The sequence below is a fragment of the Esox lucius genome, chromosome 8 (genome assembly GCF_011004845.1).
Source record: "Esox lucius isolate fEsoLuc1 chromosome 8, fEsoLuc1.pri, whole genome shotgun sequence".
NCBI classification, from domain to species: domain Eukaryota; kingdom Metazoa; phylum Chordata; class Actinopteri; order Esociformes; family Esocidae; genus Esox; species Esox lucius.
The window spans coordinates 16,763,674-16,781,028 of NC_047576.1; the positions used below are offsets into that span (position 1 = coordinate 16,763,674).

General features: G+C 43.6%; 1 protein-coding gene across 2 annotated transcripts in view; it reads right to left on the reverse strand.

The window, feature by feature from the left end:
* si:ch211-51h4.2 overlaps positions 1 to 16,816 on the reverse strand; it is a 99,765-nt gene extending 82,949 nt beyond the window's left edge. The window contains exons 1-6 of one of the 2 annotated variants that reach the window (XM_034293795.1): positions 16,529 to 16,598; positions 16,016 to 16,053; positions 14,641 to 14,682; positions 9,015 to 9,088; positions 8,227 to 8,295; positions 8,019 to 8,115 (exon numbers count right to left, since the gene is read on the reverse strand). In XM_034293795.1, the coding sequence (XP_034149686.1) occupies positions 8,019 to 8,115; positions 8,227 to 8,295; positions 9,015 to 9,088; positions 14,641 to 14,677 (277 nt within the window). In that variant the 5' untranslated portion in view covers positions 14,678 to 14,682; positions 16,016 to 16,053; positions 16,529 to 16,598. Of the gene's footprint in view, positions 1 to 8,018; positions 8,116 to 8,226; positions 8,296 to 9,014; positions 9,089 to 14,640; positions 14,683 to 16,015; positions 16,054 to 16,528 lie in introns of both variants that reach the window. The other variant, XM_020049289.2, reaches the window with a different exon arrangement.
* Between the last annotated feature and the right edge of the window lie 539 nt (positions 16,817 to 17,355).

A 17,355-nucleotide genomic window follows, 5' to 3' on the forward strand; every position in this document is an offset into this window, starting at 1 on the left:
CAATATCCCAGTGATTGAAAGGGATAACGGTTTTGATTACTGAAATAAACTATTAGCAAGTCAATAATTGATTGCAGATGCATATTTTCAGCCCAGAAAAATCCATATTTTTAACGCATTGACGCGTACGATCACACCGGTGAGTTCAGACTAGAGTGGTCCCTGAAGAGTAGGATCACACCGGTGAGTTCAGACTAGAGTGGTCCCTGAAGAGTAGGATCACACCGGTGAGTTCAGACTAGAGTGGTCCCTGACGAGTAGGATCACACCGGTGAGTTCAGACTAGAGTGGTCCCTGAAGAGTAGGATCACACCGGTGAGTTCAGACTAGAGTGGTCCCTGACGAGTAGGATCACACCGGTGAGTTCAGACTAGAGTGGTCCCTGAAGAGTAGGATCACACCGGTGAGTTCAGACTAGAGTGGTCCCTGAAGAGTAGGATCACACCGGTGAGTTCAGACTAGAGTGGTCCCTGAAGAGTAGGATCACACCCCTGTGATTAGAATGTACCTTTTGAACGCACCATTAGAACATCTAGGTGCGAGTGACGCAAAGATCACAGGTTAGACTGCGCTTTTATTTACTCACATTTAGCTCAAACAGTATTCATAAAATGTCCTCATTTTCATTGTTTGAAGATCTACACGACAGAAATAACGAGGTAGCAATCATTCAAATCGGGACAAGAAAGGTTAAGTATGTACCAACACGCAGCCAACATCACCAGACATATTTTGCTAAAATAAACATAATACGTTTGAACCATATCCTGGGAGAGATGACGCCCCGTCAAATCATTGTAGAAAAACTTTGTAGAAGTTGCCTTATCCGAAAGTAGCAAACCTTTGTGAGCGCTGTCATATTTCTTTATCAACCAAAGATAAAGATGATAAGTAGTGACGCCGACAGGGGACAACAACCGTGAACGTTGCCCGGGCCTGGGGGGGCCCCATTTGGTTGGCTTAAATATCATTATTAAATGTTAGTATTCAGCACCATCAAGAAAGTTACACAGTTATTAAACAGAATAATTGCATCGATGAAGGGATTCATATTTTTTCGTATACCGCGTTAAAATTAAACCTTTTTCTGTAAAAACTGTTTGTTTCTACCAACAGCCAATCAATTCCCTAACACCTACAGCCAATCAGAGTAATACCCTAACACCAGCGCCAACACAACCTTGTTAAAGCTGCACAACATTGGTTATATGTCGCGGAGCTCCGCCGTACTGAGAACTCTGCAGCTGCGGCCGTACTGAAAACTCATTATGCAAGATGCAACAGCCAATCAGGGCATGCCGGCCCCTATATAGGACCTGTGAGCCCAGAGAACGCAGCTGGTTCCTCCTGAATTGCCTTGTCCATCTCTACACGTGTAGAGAGAGCAAACTTCTTCGCACAGGAGGTGGATGTCTCCGGCGTGCTGGATTCTACAGCGACAACGACGAGATGTCCGAGGAGGACACTTCTACGCAGGACTCGACTCCCCTCACTCAAACAGGCCCGCTCCCATCCCACGTGGGTTGTGGTGGCGGCCTCGCGCTTCTACCTCTCTCCGTGGAGAACTGAATGATGACATCTCTTCTGCTGCTACATTTGTCCTCACGATTCTCTGATCATCGCCCGGGCTCATGTGCTAGCCTCCTCCTCCTACTGCCGCGGCACCTGCTCTTCCTCCCGTGCGATGCAGGCAACCCACTCCCAGACTGGACCTTCCGTGGCCGTCTAAGGAAACCAGACCATCCTGACTAGGCATGGAGCGGCCTACGAGTTGCATCGTTGCCCTAGTATGCCTCCATCGGTGGCTATTGGAGACTCAGCGAGCGCTCTCTCTGTCTCCATGTCTGCCCCGTTGGGTATGAGCAATGGCGTGAATGAGTGGCTTTCCCTCATTCTCGCCCTGCAGCCTGCAGGTTTTCTAATGTTTTGGCATGTGCACGCTCTGTTCCTTTCCCTGTGCATTGTTAAGGTAAGAGTTATGTTAGCTATGTTCAGGGTAGTGAGTGTTTTCAGGAAGTTAGGTATAACTACTCTCCCCTCCACCTCTAATAGACATAAGCGCCGGCTAGCGGTTTCCGAGGCATCTCTTATTCCGCTGCCTGCCAGTCCCGAGCGTGTTCGCTCTCAGAGTTCTGCCCGGCACAACTGTGTTTACATTCACTCGCCTTCAGTGAAACGTTTGCGTATGCTAATGCCGGGCTCATCTCTCCCGCCATTCGCGGGCTCCCGAGGATCCTGAGAGTTCACTTGGTGTTACAGACGTAACCGTGGTGGCATCTCAACCCGCTTGCAGACACGGGATCAAACGGCAGGTAACGTCGCCGGCTCTCGCCTCCGTCTCGCTACCTGTTCCTTCTGATCACCTCATTCCCGTCTGCACTACTCGCCGTCTCCTTAGCAACGCGTCCCCACTCAGGGTGCAACGTCCGCGTATGCAAATGCTGGGCTCCTAGGTGTAAGTTGTGCTTTTATGCAGACTCAGGCGGTGTCTGAGCCAGTTAAGTCACTTGTAACTTTCACATGCCCTAGTTTGCCTCCATCGGTGGCTAATAGAGACTCAGTGAGCGCTGTCCCTGTCTCTATGCCGGCCCCGTTGGATATGAGCAGTGGCGCGAATGAGCGGCTTTTCCCTCATTCTCGCCCTGCAGCTGGTAGGTCTTCTAATGTGTTTGCTTGTGCACGCTCTATTCCTTTCCCTGTGCAGTGTAAGGATAAGAGTTACGTTAGCTACGTTCATGGTAGTGAGTGTTTTCGGGGAGCTATAGGTACTCTCCCCTCTCTACCCTCCACCTCTAATAGACATAAGCGCCGGCTAGCGGTTTCAGTCTCTTATTCCGCTGCCTGCCAGTCCCGAGCGTGTTCGCTCTCAGGAGTTCTGCCCGGCAGGATTGTGTTTACATTCACTCGCCATCAGGGAAACGTTTGCATATGCAAATCCCGGTTTCCTCTCTCTCTCCAGCCACTTGAGGGCTACAGAGCGTCCTGAGATTTCACCCGTTGTTACAGACGTAACCGTGGTGGCTTCTCATCCCGCTTGCTATGACGAGATCCAACGGCAGGTATCGCCGCCGGCTTTCGCCTCCGTCTCGCTACCTGTACTCCCTGATCATTCCAGTCCCGTCTGCCTTACTCGGGCGTCTCCTTGGCAACGCGTCCACTCTCAGGGTGCAACGTCCGTGGATGCAAATGCCGGTTTCCTCTCTCCCGCCGTTCACGGGCTACCGAACGTCCTGTGAGTTCACCTGTTGTTTCAGACGTAACACTCAGGGTGCTACGTCCGCGTATGCAAATGCTGGGCTCCGCTCTCACTCAGGTTCCTATTGGTGAGAGCGTGGTGTTGATTGGACAGCAGGATGGCTCTGTGGTTAGCACGCTCAACTCCCATTCAGTAGACTGGGGTTCACCTCCCGATGTGTCACCTGGTTTTTCTCATCCCTTTCTCTCCCTGCCCTCCTTGGGCCGTGTCTCTTCCTCTCGGGTCGAGCTCGGCGGTGGTGAGGGCAGAGAGGGAATTCAAACTTTTCCTGACCAACACCCCCCAACTTCATGCTCTTCCTCTCTCAGAGCGTTATTGGAAGTGGCGTCAGCATTGTACCATGTCAGCCTGGCTTGATCTGGCCCAGTTTAGTTCAGCGGTGATGTCGTCACCCGACAGAGCGTCCGCTCTACTGTCAGAGGTCACAGAATTGTCCGGTGTCCCGGAGGATCGCAGACAGGACCGCTTTTACTCCCGTTACTTCCTGGTTCCCAAAAGAACGGGAGGAGTGAGGCCAATCTTGGATTTGCACAATTTGAATGCGCACATAGCCAAACGACCGTTCCGTATGCTCACCACCAGTCTCCTGCTAGAAGCCTTCCTGCCGGGAGATTTCTGTTCGAGCATAGACCTCAAGGATACTTACCTCCATGTCCCGATCGTTCGCAGACACAGGAAGTTTTTCCGGTTCACCTTTCAGGACAGGGTCTACGAGTATACAACGATTCCATTCAGCTGCGCTCTGGCTCCACGCACCTTCTCCCAATATCTGGAGGTGGTGCTGGAGCCCCTACGCAGGGAAGGCATCAGGATTTTAGCCAATCTAGACAACCTCCTGATTCTAGCATCGTCCCTGGAATTGGCCAGGACACACACTTTCCAAGTGGTGTCCCTTCTCACGCGGTTAGGTCTCGCGGTGAATTGGCAGAAGAGCGCGCCAAGGCCAGCCCAGCAGGTTTCTTACCTGGGTCTGGTCATAGACACGCGCACGATGAGAGCGCGCATTTTCAGACACCCTGGCTCTCGATCTGCTCTCTACCCTCAACCTGTGCCGGCCGCCCTGCACGCGCCCGGTTCGGGCCATCATGTCCCTTTTGGGTATGATGGCCGCAACACACAAAATAGTCCCCCTGGCCCTACTGCACGGGGGCAGCCTACAGGCCTGGTTCGCTCACCAGCGGGACGGCCCGGTGCTTCATCGAAACCGGACTTTGTCCCTGCCAGCTCGCCTACAAGGGGACCTGGACTATTGGAGGGACCCCTTGGTGCTCTCTCAGGGCGCTCCACTGAGCAGGATGTCAGAGTGCGTTCAGGTTTTCACAGACGCCTCTCTTCACGGATGGGGCGGTGTGTGCCTGGGTCAGGATGTTGGGGGCGTGTGGCCTCCCGGCCCTCGCCACATCAACCTGCGGGAACTGGACACAGTTTTGTTGGTGCTGACACATTTCCCAGACATAGTCGAGGGCCGCAATGTCAACCGGGCCACGGTCGCGTACATCAATCCCCAAGGGGGGGGATCAGGTCTCCTGCTCTCCACCGGTCGGCGATACGTTTTTGGCTATGGGCACATGCCCACCTCCGCTCCCAGACTACGACTCACATTCCGGGCCATCTGAATGGGGGCGCGGACATGATGTCTCGGGGTGGCCTTCATCACGACGAGTGGTGTCTCATCTGGCAGAGGTTTGGGGAAGCCCGGGTGGACCTATTCACGTCCAAATAGAACGCACATTGTCACCTGTGGTTCTCCCTGTCCCAGACGGACGCCCCCCTCTGGAGGTGGACACGTTCGCGCGTTTTGTGTGTTCTATTTACTAGACGTGTCTCCATCTTCTCTTGTTCATTCGGTCCTTGGTTCGGCTGCCTGAGATCTCTGGACTTTATTTTGTTGGCTTTGCCTTGATTCTATCCTTTCCTTATGAGTGCAGGACCCGGTGGCCTACTTGGCTCAGGGGTATTGTCACTGCCTACCAATACACTTGGTGTGGGTTTGCCTCCTCCCTGGGGCGTTGCCTCACATTGAATATTTTTTTGTTTTCTCATGCCCCTCATCTCGTGATGTGTGGTGCATGGGTATTTTCTGTTGTACTTGTGTGGAACGGATACGTTTCCCTCTCGCTTGAGCTCAACATCCCTTCTCCCTGGGTTGGCCTATGTTCATTGGCCTAAACTAGGGGGATTCCATCATTACGCATTTGATCATCCCTTTCTGACCTTGTCAGCTGTCGGGGATGTTTTCGTCTTGGGGTTTACGGGGAAGGTTTTTACTGGACCCTGCAAGCTTACTGGTGTTCCGGCAGGGAGTACATCTAGGGGGCGGAGCTCCACGACATATAACGTTAGTTACCGGGAATGTAACTCCGGTTATATGAGTGGAACGGAGCCCCCGAGACCTGTTGCCCTGCCGTCCCACGAGTTATGCTGAATAATCTCGGGAGCGCGTTCTCTGGGCTTATGGGTCCTATATAGGGGCAGGCGTGCCCTGATTGACTGTAGCATCTTGCATAATGAGTTTTCAGTACGGCCACGGACGCGGCCAGGGTAAACCACTAGAAGCTAAAGCCCCTCTAGGGGGCTCCACTCCACTCATATAACCGGAGGTACATTCCCGGTTACTAACGGTTTCTTCAATGTCAATTAATATTTTTTGGAGCTTGCCTACTTCCCAGCCAACTCTGTTCCAGGCAATAACCTTGGGCGAGGCAAGCTTTCCTCCTTGGCTTATTTTGTGAAAACGCGTTTTACCTGGATGAAATATATAGCATAAGCATGCCATAGGGAGCGAAGTTCACTAACTGTAAGAAACTATATTGGCAGCTAGGGACCAGCTGTCAATTCCTCCCTACAGCATACACTATGTAAACATCAAAGAAGCAAAAGAAGACTTTTAGACCAACTCTATAGATAGTTACCAGGAACCCTAAGCTTACATTAGCAAGGCTAAGGCAGTACAGAGAACATTCTGAAAATTCACTTTCCTGAAGTGATTTTATGTCATGATCATAGTCATAATAATCCCAATTTAAAGTGTGTCTAAATGCTGCATTAATGCCATGATAAGAAAATTATAGGGAATTGAATCTTCAAAAATGTAATTAAGCAACATCTGTAATTGTACATTGCAAACTATTGTAGCAATACACATCACTCATTTGTAGCCTACCTTATAGTTGCAGGGTGCTAGCTAGCTAGTTAGCTTGCTAAATATGTTAGTGATTTAATTAGTTTACAGTAACATCACATTGGACAGACTACTAAAACAACAAAATAAAGTGACAGATCTAAAAACCATTACCAGGAGATTCACTAAGGTAGTTGTATATAGCCTATCAGGATGACACCTCCAGCCAATGGGTTGGGTTGTTCGCCTACTTTGATGGAGACAGACTGAATGGACACTCAACCTCTATTTCTTGAGTTCTCTATATAAAGTTGCTGATCAGACAGAATAATTGTTTGCCTGACTGGCCATAGTGTTTGGTCTTTCACTTGCCAGCTCAGCTGCCAGGACATGGATATGTGATCAATTGATAGTTGATCAATTTCAAGCATTTTACAGTCATGAAAAGCACATTGGGTTGGAAAGACTGCGTCACATGCAAGTGTAATTAATGACCTCAAGTAACAAGAGTGAGCAACCAAATATGCAATAAAGCGATTATAATGGAGTGTGGAACTGAACTTAATTTTGACCAAGATGATTGACATTCCAAAAAATTATAAACTGTGTGATTGCCAAACAGTCTAGTCATTTTTGTTGTTGTTGCAAATAAAGGAATCATCACTAGCACTAAGAAGACTATGATGGTCATGTTTCCCTTATGTAGTCTGTGCCAGAGAGTCTGGTTTAGCAATCCCACTTGAAAGCAGCGGATATTCAGAATGGCTTCCATTAAAAAAAGAATACAGTTCCACACACATTTCTTCTGACAGGGCAGACCCAATCCATATCACCATTCATCTTCATTAGCTGACTGTTCCCTCCATCTCTTGTCCAAAATACTTAATGTTTTGCATCCATGGGGCCCCAGCCGACCTTGATTAGCTAACGTGGATACCGGTGGATTCCTCCTTGCGCCATTTTTCCCCCTTTTGCTAACGCTCCCAGCTGCATTTCACACCAAAAACAATAGAGCAACCATCTGTCTCCATCTGAGTCAGGGAGCCAGGCATTTCATGTTGTACACACACACAAACACACACACACACACACACATCTTTGCTAACTAATAAAGCAGTGGGGAAAGCAAACAGCATGCAGATAAATAACACACAAATATTGCATCCCTTAATTTAGGGATCCAGTTATATTTAACACATTGACTCTGCTAATCAAAGCTAGTAACTGATGGTTAGATGGAGAATCTCAGCTAATGCCTGGGATCAGAGAAAACTATGCTATATCAGAATGTTAATGATGACCCAGGTCAGGATATTCCTTCATTTGCAGGAGTAAGCTAATTTGAGCTGCAGCACAATAGTGCTCATGAAAATTTCATTTTCACTAATGGTTATTTGGGCCTCAGAGCCAAAAAAGCTGTCTCAAAGGACCATATCAAACAATCTGGAGCCCCACCAATTTCTAACATCTGGGCACAATTAGCAGTATGAAAAGAACGGACAGCAGCGCAAAATGTGGGCAAACCAACTCCTATATTTAACTGTGTATGGATGTTCAGACTAAACGCAACAAATTATTCAAACATGTTCTTTAAACACAAGAAACAGGATTACAAAGAGATGACCAATGGCAATTGTTTACCTGCTTCGTCACCTTCATCATCATCCTCTTCTGTGTTAGTGACAGCAGGCTCCTCCAACCCAATGTCTTGTAATAAAATCCGCTCAGTCTCTGTGCTCTTAGAAAACAAGGATTAAACATTGCTTTGGTTTAAATGCAATGACGATGGGCCATTCACCAGCTGGCTAAAGTGTTAGCTGGCTATCAGTGTTTGATATTGACACTTTACCTTTAGTGACTCAATTTGGGCAACTTCGCATCGCTGGAGTAGGTCAACAAATAGGTATATGAGGAGAGCCTGACAAGAAAAATGAAGGGAATTACTTGTGAATTCTTGGAAAGTGCATCCTCTTCACAACAAATAAACCATTACCTTGCCCAGTGCCTTTAAAACCAATAACAACATTCAATGCTATGCCCACAAATGGTCTCGGCTTAGATCGTCTATCTGACCTATGATTAGGTTGTTGATTTTTTAGGGGATTGTTGTTATGCTTTATTGGACAGGAAAATGGTGAAAGCAGAAACGTTTTGCTGATAGAGCAATAGGTCAGATTCCAACCCACGCTGCAGCAGTACATGTGCAGTACATGTTTGACAACTTATAAACCTGCATCCGGTTGAATAAAGTATGCAAAGTAAGTATATAACACTTCCCAGGGTTTCCCGTATAACAGCCTTATTATTATGTTTTCCAAGGCATGTTTATAGATGGTAATACATTTGGGCAATTGATTTTTTATTTACACAAACTGAATCTCATCTCAGCTGAACTCTTGGATGCCTTTGTGTCCGCATGCAGTTTAAAGGACGTTCCAAACTAGCATAAGCACAATGACAGGAATTTTTATGGCAACAGCTACCTTTGCCACCGCAGCTAAAACAAATCCCAGGGGAAACACTTCTGTCATAGAGCACTTATATTAAATGTGACCTACCATACTGCAATGACTCTAAGGGTACACTGTAATTACATGGCGATTATGTTCCTGTAAAACAACAAACCATCAAACTCACCTGCACAAAGAAACCAATTATAAAGGAGACCAGGAAAGGCACAAGTCCAGCATGTGCTATTGTGACAGGAAGTCCTGTGAAAGCATGTACATAATTGTAGTTGTAAAGAAGTAAAAAAAAAAAGGCTACACAATTGACTATAATTAATAAAATCCTACTTAAGTAAACAATCAAAAGGGTGCACCTCCCGATCATTTGAAACACCTATATTTTTGGTCCCTCTGAACCAAATTAAATGAATGTGGTCAAGATAGTTTTTTAAAATTCTATTCTATAAGTATATTGTTCTCTTAAACATAAAAAGAAAATTCTCTCCTCACTTTAGATACTGTATTGTAATTCTGTCACCTGTCAGCTCAATCATGGTTTTTGGTCAGAGAATGCACTCTCCTCCAAGCATTCATACGTGAACACACGTATGAATTTACATAATTATACAGGTTTAAAACAAAGATTGAACTGCATCTATTCAAAAACTTTAACAATTTGTTCAAAAGAAAAGTACAGTAGCTATACATCAGTGTTTACACTATAGTTTTTTTCTGACGGCCAATATGGATGTTAAAATTCCAGAATTTCGGCCATACAGAATAGCTACTATACAAACGCTTAAAATAGCCATTAAAGGTGCATGTAAAAAAATAAAATATATCATGGAAAAGTACATTTTGTCCCGTAATTCAAATCAAAAAGTGACACCTTCATATAGTCTAGATTCATTACACAAAGTGAAAAATGTCCAGCCTTTTTTGTTTCAATGTTGATGATTACGGCTTACAGCTCATGGAAATCAAAAATCCAGTATCTCAAAATATTATAATAAAAACCGTACAATACAGAAATGTCGACCTGAGAAGAGCTCTAATCAGCTACGTAACTCCCTGAGGCTTCAATCTCTCAGTCTGGTCCCGTACACACAACCACATATTGGGGAAGACTGCTGACTTGACAGTTGTCCAGAAGATACTCAGTGACACCCTCCACGAGGAGGGTAAGCCACAGAAGGTCATTGTTGAAAGGGCTAGCTGTACCAAAAGCATATTCATGGAAAGTTGACTGGAAGAGAAAAGTGTGGTAGGAAAAGATGCACAAGCAATGGCCGCAGCCTCCAGACGATTGTCAAGCAAAGCCAATTCAAGAACTTCACAAGGAGTGGACTGAGGCTGGTGACAGTGCATCAAGAGCCACCACGCACGTGTCCAGGAAATGGGCTACAAGTGTCACATTTAGTGTCAAGTGTCAAGACACTCCTGAACCAGAGAATGTCAGATGTCTGGGTTAAGGGGAAAAAGAACTGGACCGTTGCTCAGTGATCCAAAGTCCTCTCTTCAGATGAAAGTACATTTTGCATTTAATTTGGAAATCAAGGTCCCAGACTCTGGAGGAAGTGCGGAGAGGCACAGAATCCATGTTGCTTAAAGTCCAGTGTGACATTTCCACAGTGAATGATGATTTGGGGTGCCATGTCATCTGCTGGTGTTGGTCCACTGTGTTTTATCAAGTCCAGAGTCAATGCAGCCGTCTACCAGGAAGTTTTAGAGCACTTCATACATCCATCTGCTGCCAAGCTTTATGGAGATGTTGATTTCCGTTTCCAGCAGGACTTAGCACCTGCACACAGTGCCAAAACGACTGGTAACTGGTTTGCTGCCCATGGTATTACTATGCTTGATTGGCCAGTGAATCTATTGGGTATTGCCAAGAGGAAAATTAGATACACAGACAAGCTGAAGGCCGCTATCAAAGCAATCTGGGCTTCCATAACACCTCAGCAGTGCCCCAGGCTCCATTCCACACAGCATTAATACAGTAATTTGTGCAAAAGGAGCCCGGACCAAGTATTGAGTGTGGAAATTAACATACTTAGGAAACCTTTTCAGGTATTTTGAGTTAATTAGCTGATTAGAGCTCTTCTCAGGTCGACGTTTCTGTATAATAAATGTTTTATTCTAATATTTTGAGATACTGAATTTTTCCAAGCCGTAATCATCAAGATTGAAACAAAAAGGCTTGAAATGTTTCACTTTATATGTAATGAACCTAGAACATATGAATGTGTCCCTTTCTGATTAGAATTTCTGGGGGGGGGATTAGCTTTTCCACAATATCCTACATTTTTGAGATGCAAGTAAAATAGCCTACATTTAAAAAACAATAAAACAGAGGCTATGATCCAACAAATGTTTTTTGTTTAAATTAGTCAGCAGAATGAACTTTTCACAATATTTGCGAACTGAGCATGAAGGCTGCAACTAGGGCGTCACAATTATTAGCCTACATCATTGCCTGATCGAAATAATTTAAAACAAATATTTTAAAGACAACGATCTTCTTGCACAATATTTTGATTGCAAAATCGTGTTTCCACTCTGAATATGGGATTTTGAGACCAATGTTAGAAACATCTCAACAAATACCATGCAAATTATGTCAGTTTCCATAGGATGTCAGAGCTTTTGACAGCTGTGTGGAAAGTTATAGGCGCAGATTCAGTGGCCCTCATTTATCAAAAGTGAGTACACCAAATTTCCAGCGTACACCTGGCGTACACCCAAAACCACGGTGACTTTGAGATTTATCAATATGGACGTTGGCGTACGGCACTCTCAAATCCTACGCCAGCTCAGGAGGTGGTGTACGCACGTTTTGAGTTACTGCGGAAATGCGCAGAAAATAAAATCCTAACGCACTGACAAACTGAAAGATAATATATATTATGACCCACTGTAAAAAATTTAAAAAAACATAATTACAAATTTCAGTGTTTATTTTTGTGCAACATGGACTTCAATGTTTAATTTGTGTGACTTTACCAAAGCATTTGATTTATATGTATTCCTTCAGATGCGAGCCTGTGCGCTTTACATGACGTTTCAGGGTTAGGCCCGGCAGTTGCGCACGGACTGGGTTCAGTAATAAAAGGCATTTAATGACCAAAATATAATTAAGACTGACAAAATAATAAAAATGACATTCTTCTTCTTCTTTTAAATAATAATAATAATAGAAATAATAATAATAATAACAACATTCTTCTTCTTAATAACAATAAACATCAATAATAATAAATATCATAAAATAATAAGAAAAATATTACAAATTGTCATGCAATTATTAATGTGAAATAATGGTACTCCACATCACATCATCATCTTTTATTCCGCTATTTAAACTGCCAAATATATATTTCTTTTTCTTTCTATCTCCCTGGTGATCGTCTCAATCTCCACGTCAGAGAAGTTTCTCTTTTTTGCCGTCTTCCGTGTGTCCATGGCGTAAAATTAGGGTGTGGGGGAAGCGGAGACTTGAATATATAGGGGCGTGTTATTCTAATGACGATCGTTTTCAGCCGCAGCATTTATCAAGGGCAGGTATTGCCTACACCTGGATTTTAAAGGTACGCACAGCTTCATAAATCAGGCGGTGAGAGGTGTAAGCAAAATCTTACGCCAACATATACGCCTGTTTCTACGCAACAATGATAAATGAGGGCCAATATGTTTAAATCTAGTTCAAAATTGTATAATTTAGCCTAATTTCGCAACATTGTTATTTAAAGCCTACCGTGTTTCAGTCGCATCAACTCAGATCGACCAAAGGAAAAAAAACACTCAAGTGTGTGTAAAATATTTTGACTAATATTAGTACGTCGATTTTTGTCATTTCCAACAATTTTTTCTAATTAATAATGCGCATTAAAATCTATGGATATAAATATATTTTTTGTCCCATTGCATATTAAACGTTGAAAAACTTTTTCATAAGTAAGGAAAGCTCTTTTAAATTACTATGCTATATCAAATGACTTTGCTTTTCTTTGTTCTTGCAGGCCTCAGTTGCACCATTTGTTTTTTTTAAACCGGCACGTGGATGTCAGCTTTGCCTTCGACATGGTCGAGTTGTCTGCTGGAGTTACTGCCAGTGTGCGGTTTTTGAATCTCGTGCCACACTTAGTCACATGACCAAACACTCGGTAATGTCTTACTGTAAGAGCAAGCAGACCTCGCTGTTTTCTTGGCAACAGATCATATAAGTCACACAATATTAAGATATTTACTAATCTATTAACCTATTTATATATTAATTTGGCATATTTCCCACCGGACATTTTGGCTGTTGATATTTTCATCTGATTGACAACTACACCCATTACCAGTGCCGGCTCTTGCCTTTTGGGGGCCCTCAGCAAAATGTAAATTGGGCCTCCCTCTCTTAGCGGTTTGGGGCTCCCTAGCAGTCGGAGGCCCCTATCAGTTGGGGCGCCTAAGCAACCGTTTATGCCGACCCTGCCTGTTACCTGGCGAAAAGCTGGCATTTGTCAGCTAACATAAACCCTTTTATACAGTGAGGGAAAAAAGTTTTTGATCCCCTGCTGATTTTGTACGTTTGCCCACTGACAAAGAAATTATCAGTTTATAATTTTAATGGTAGGTTTTGACTGGCTAGGCCACTCCAGGACATTAATGTGCCTCTTCTTGAGCCACTCCTTTGTTGCGTTGGCCATGTGTTTTGGGTCATTGCTGGAATACCCATCCACGCCCCATTTTCAATGCCCTGGCTGAAGGAAGGAGGTTCTCCCCCAAGATTTGATGGTGCATGGCCCCATCCATCGTCCCTTTGATGCGGTGAAGTTGTCCTGTCCCCATAGCAGAAAAACACATCCAAAGGATGTTTCCACCTCCATGTTTGACGGTGGGCGTGGTGTTCTTGGGGTCATAGGCAGCATTCCTCCTCCTCCAAAAACGGCGAGTTGAGTTGATACCAAAGAGCTCGATTTTGGTCTCATCTGACCACAACACTTTCACCCAGTTCTCCTCTGAAACATTCAGATGTTCATTGGCAAACTTCAGACAGGCCTGTACATGTGCTTTCTTGAGCAGGGGGACTTTGCGGGCGCTGCAGGATTTCAGTCCTTCACGGCGTTGTGTGTTAACAATTGTTTTCTTGGTGACTATGGTCCCAGCTGCCTTGAGATCGTTGACAAGATCCTCCTTTGTAGTTATGGGCTGATTCCTCACCGTTCTCATAATCATTGCAACTCCACCAGGTAAGATATTGCATGGAGCCACAGACCAAGGGAGACTTACAGTTCTTTTGTGTTTCTTCCATTTGCCAATATCAAATAATTGCACCAGCTGTTGACACCTTCTCACCAAGCATCTTGGTCTTGTAGCCCATTCCAGCCTTGTGTAGGTCTACAATCTTGTCTCTGACATCCTTGGACAGCTCTTTGGTCTTGGCCATAGTGGAGAGTTTGGAATCTGATTGATTGATTGCTTCTGTGGACAGGTGTCTTTTATACAGGTAACAAGCTGTGATTAGGAGCACTCCCTTTAAGAGTGTGCTCCTAATCTTAGCTCGTTACCTGTATAAAAGACACCTGGGAGCCAGAAATCTTTGATTGAGAGGGGATCAAATACTTATTTCACTCATTAAAATGCAAATCAATTTATCTGGATATTTTTTTTGTTATTCTGTCTCTCAGTGTTCAAATAAACCTACCATTAAAATGATAGACTGATAATTTCTTTGTCAGTGGGCAAACATTCAAAATCAGCAGGGGATCAAATACTTCCCTCACTGTACATTTTTCTTTGGAGCTATTGTCGGCTCTTTTGTAACTCACCTAAGATTCCAGTTCCCAGTATGGTTGCAATTGACATACAATCTAAAGACAAGAGAGAGGTTACAAACTAAATCCAAACTTGAGATAAGCATACAAATAAAATCTTAATGCAAACCTGCAACAAGGAGATCAATACATGATTGACCCTCAGTGGCTAGTTTATTAGGTACACCCAGACAGTGTAGGACCCTTATGACTGCAGAACAGCCTGAATTCTTTAGTGCATGGACTTTTTCAATATGTCAGAAATGGTACACAAGGATGGTGGTCCATGATTTTGTGATAGCATTATGCACTTGCTGCAAAGCACCCAGTTCTCTCTCATCTTACATATAATTCATTGGGTTGAGGTCTGGGGATTGTACCTGATAAAAGGTGTGATCATCAACTGCAGTACCTAATTTGTGAGTTGTGCATTCAAAGAATACTTGCCAGTAAGTTGCCTGCCTTGCCCAATTCTTGCTGTTTTCCCTTGACCTCTCTCATCAACTAACCTTTTCACCTACAAACAAGGCTGCTGCTGACTGGATGTTTTTTTGGATGATGGACTATTCTCTGTAAATCTCTGTAAGTCTTGCATTCCATTTCTGAGATAATGAAATCAGATCACCAGCAAGTCATTAGGTGACTCACTTTGCCCATTCTAAAGAGTAATCAAACAGTAACTGAATGCATACAGTAGATGACTGTGCATAATTAATATAGCAAGTCATAGCCACATCACTGTCTGCAGGCTAATCCTTTGGGGTACATAGTCAACTGGCCACTGAGGGCAATAAAAGTCAGTTTTTGTGAAGTATATTGAGTAGTAATCCATCCTCCTTTTGTATTTAATTTAACAGTAAGTGGAACTGAGCCAACATGACAAGCTAGTAAAACAAAAAACATAGCTCATACATGTCTGCAAAAAACATTTATGGCAAAATTGTCTACCCATATTTCTCAAGTTTTGGTTAACAGTGTCAATAGGGTTTCCTGCTTGTTCATTAATATTTTAGATCCCGATACCAGAGCCCCTAGTGTATGGCATGCTCATTTACATCAAGAACCTGCAGGTGCATCCTGCCCTGGGCTACTAAACAATGTAAACACTGTTTCCAAAACTTTGTAAAAGAAAAATGGCTAAACAACTGGTTGCTAAACTTAAATAGAAAAAATTGCATGACAGAATAAAATGGCATCCAACACCTATAGAAGTTGATTTCACTAAGTCTTGGCCTGACATCTTTTCAATCAGTACATGTGGAATGAACTATGTCCTGTCAAACTAGTAAGCCAATTTGGTACTTTCACCATCATACCACACCTACATCTAGATTCACACATTATGGTTGTTATAATTTGAAATGTATGTGTTATCACAGTCTTTGTATACCCTTAATCGTATATGTTGTTAACTCGAAATTATTCTCCCTGAAAGAAAAGATGGATTACAATTAGAGCTGTATTTCCATCTGTTACGAACATGTTTCATATCCTTTAATTGTTATGAACTATTTCCAAACTCATTAGCATTCAGAGTGCAAAATTGTTTTTCATATGCGTTTAATATGAATCTTTTTACGTTTTAGATACACACACACTAAACAATAATCCATGAAATCTGTTGCTGTCGATCATATTCTGTAAAGGAGCAACAACGTACAGTTAAATAGCCTAGTTAAATGGTTTGGGCAAACACGCGCTACGGAAATGAATTCACAGACCAGTGTCATCTTTCTATAATGTGCTTTCCTATCATCCCTTCGAGATGCGCTTTAAAAGGAGCAATGGACCAGGTGTACCCATGCTATATTAGGCTATTGTCTGTTTGGGGTGAATGTAATGGAAAACATCTCGTCTGTCGTTTTTAACATCAATTCAAAAGCTGTTTTTATCTGATACTCACAACACTGCAGGTAAATTAATCTCAATTTCCAGGGTTTATCCTGGTTTTTCCTCGTAATTTTGATGGAAACTGTCGTGACATTGCGCTCAGAAATGGGACAAGGGGATTGGCATAGTTCTTCTGCAGCGGTAGCCATCATTGCATCTCCTTTCACACCCGTGCAGTCTGAATCCAGTGACTGCACATAAGAACAGTGGTGGGCGCTTGCGCGGGGGTGTAGGCTATCGAATATGAGGCGCATCGGTATGTAAACACGTTTTGTTGTGTAATTGGGACATGCAGATAAGAAATGTCGTTGGCCAAAACCAGCAGAGGTAAATGCAGCAGCGGGTGCCAATTCGGAAATTACTATAATCAATTAAAACACACAACCTCTTCCAATCATGGTGTGCATCCCTACCTATAAATCGTCTTTAATAAAAGTAGTAAAGCTTTGTCTCGGATCAGCAAATTCTCATAAACGTTTATCGTTGAATTCCTTATTAACAAAAAGTTAACAAATCATATTGGTATATACTTATCAAACTCAATTTTTAATAGATGTAGTAAAATGCAGCACATTCATTTAAATATCTTTACAACATACTAAATGTTATACCAAAGAGAGTAATCAATAGAAGCAATTCACTTTTCCCAGTTGCAAATCATTATAATTATTCCCAATAAGGAATTGTGTAGACCTAGTGGTATAAAAACACAGTGCTGTTGATGAGGGGGATATATCTGCAGAACGCAAGTCTGGGGCATAACTTATGGGGGTTCCTTAATATTAAGTTACGCACATTGACGGTGTCCATTGGTGTGTTTTTGATTTAGTGTTTGCGTTT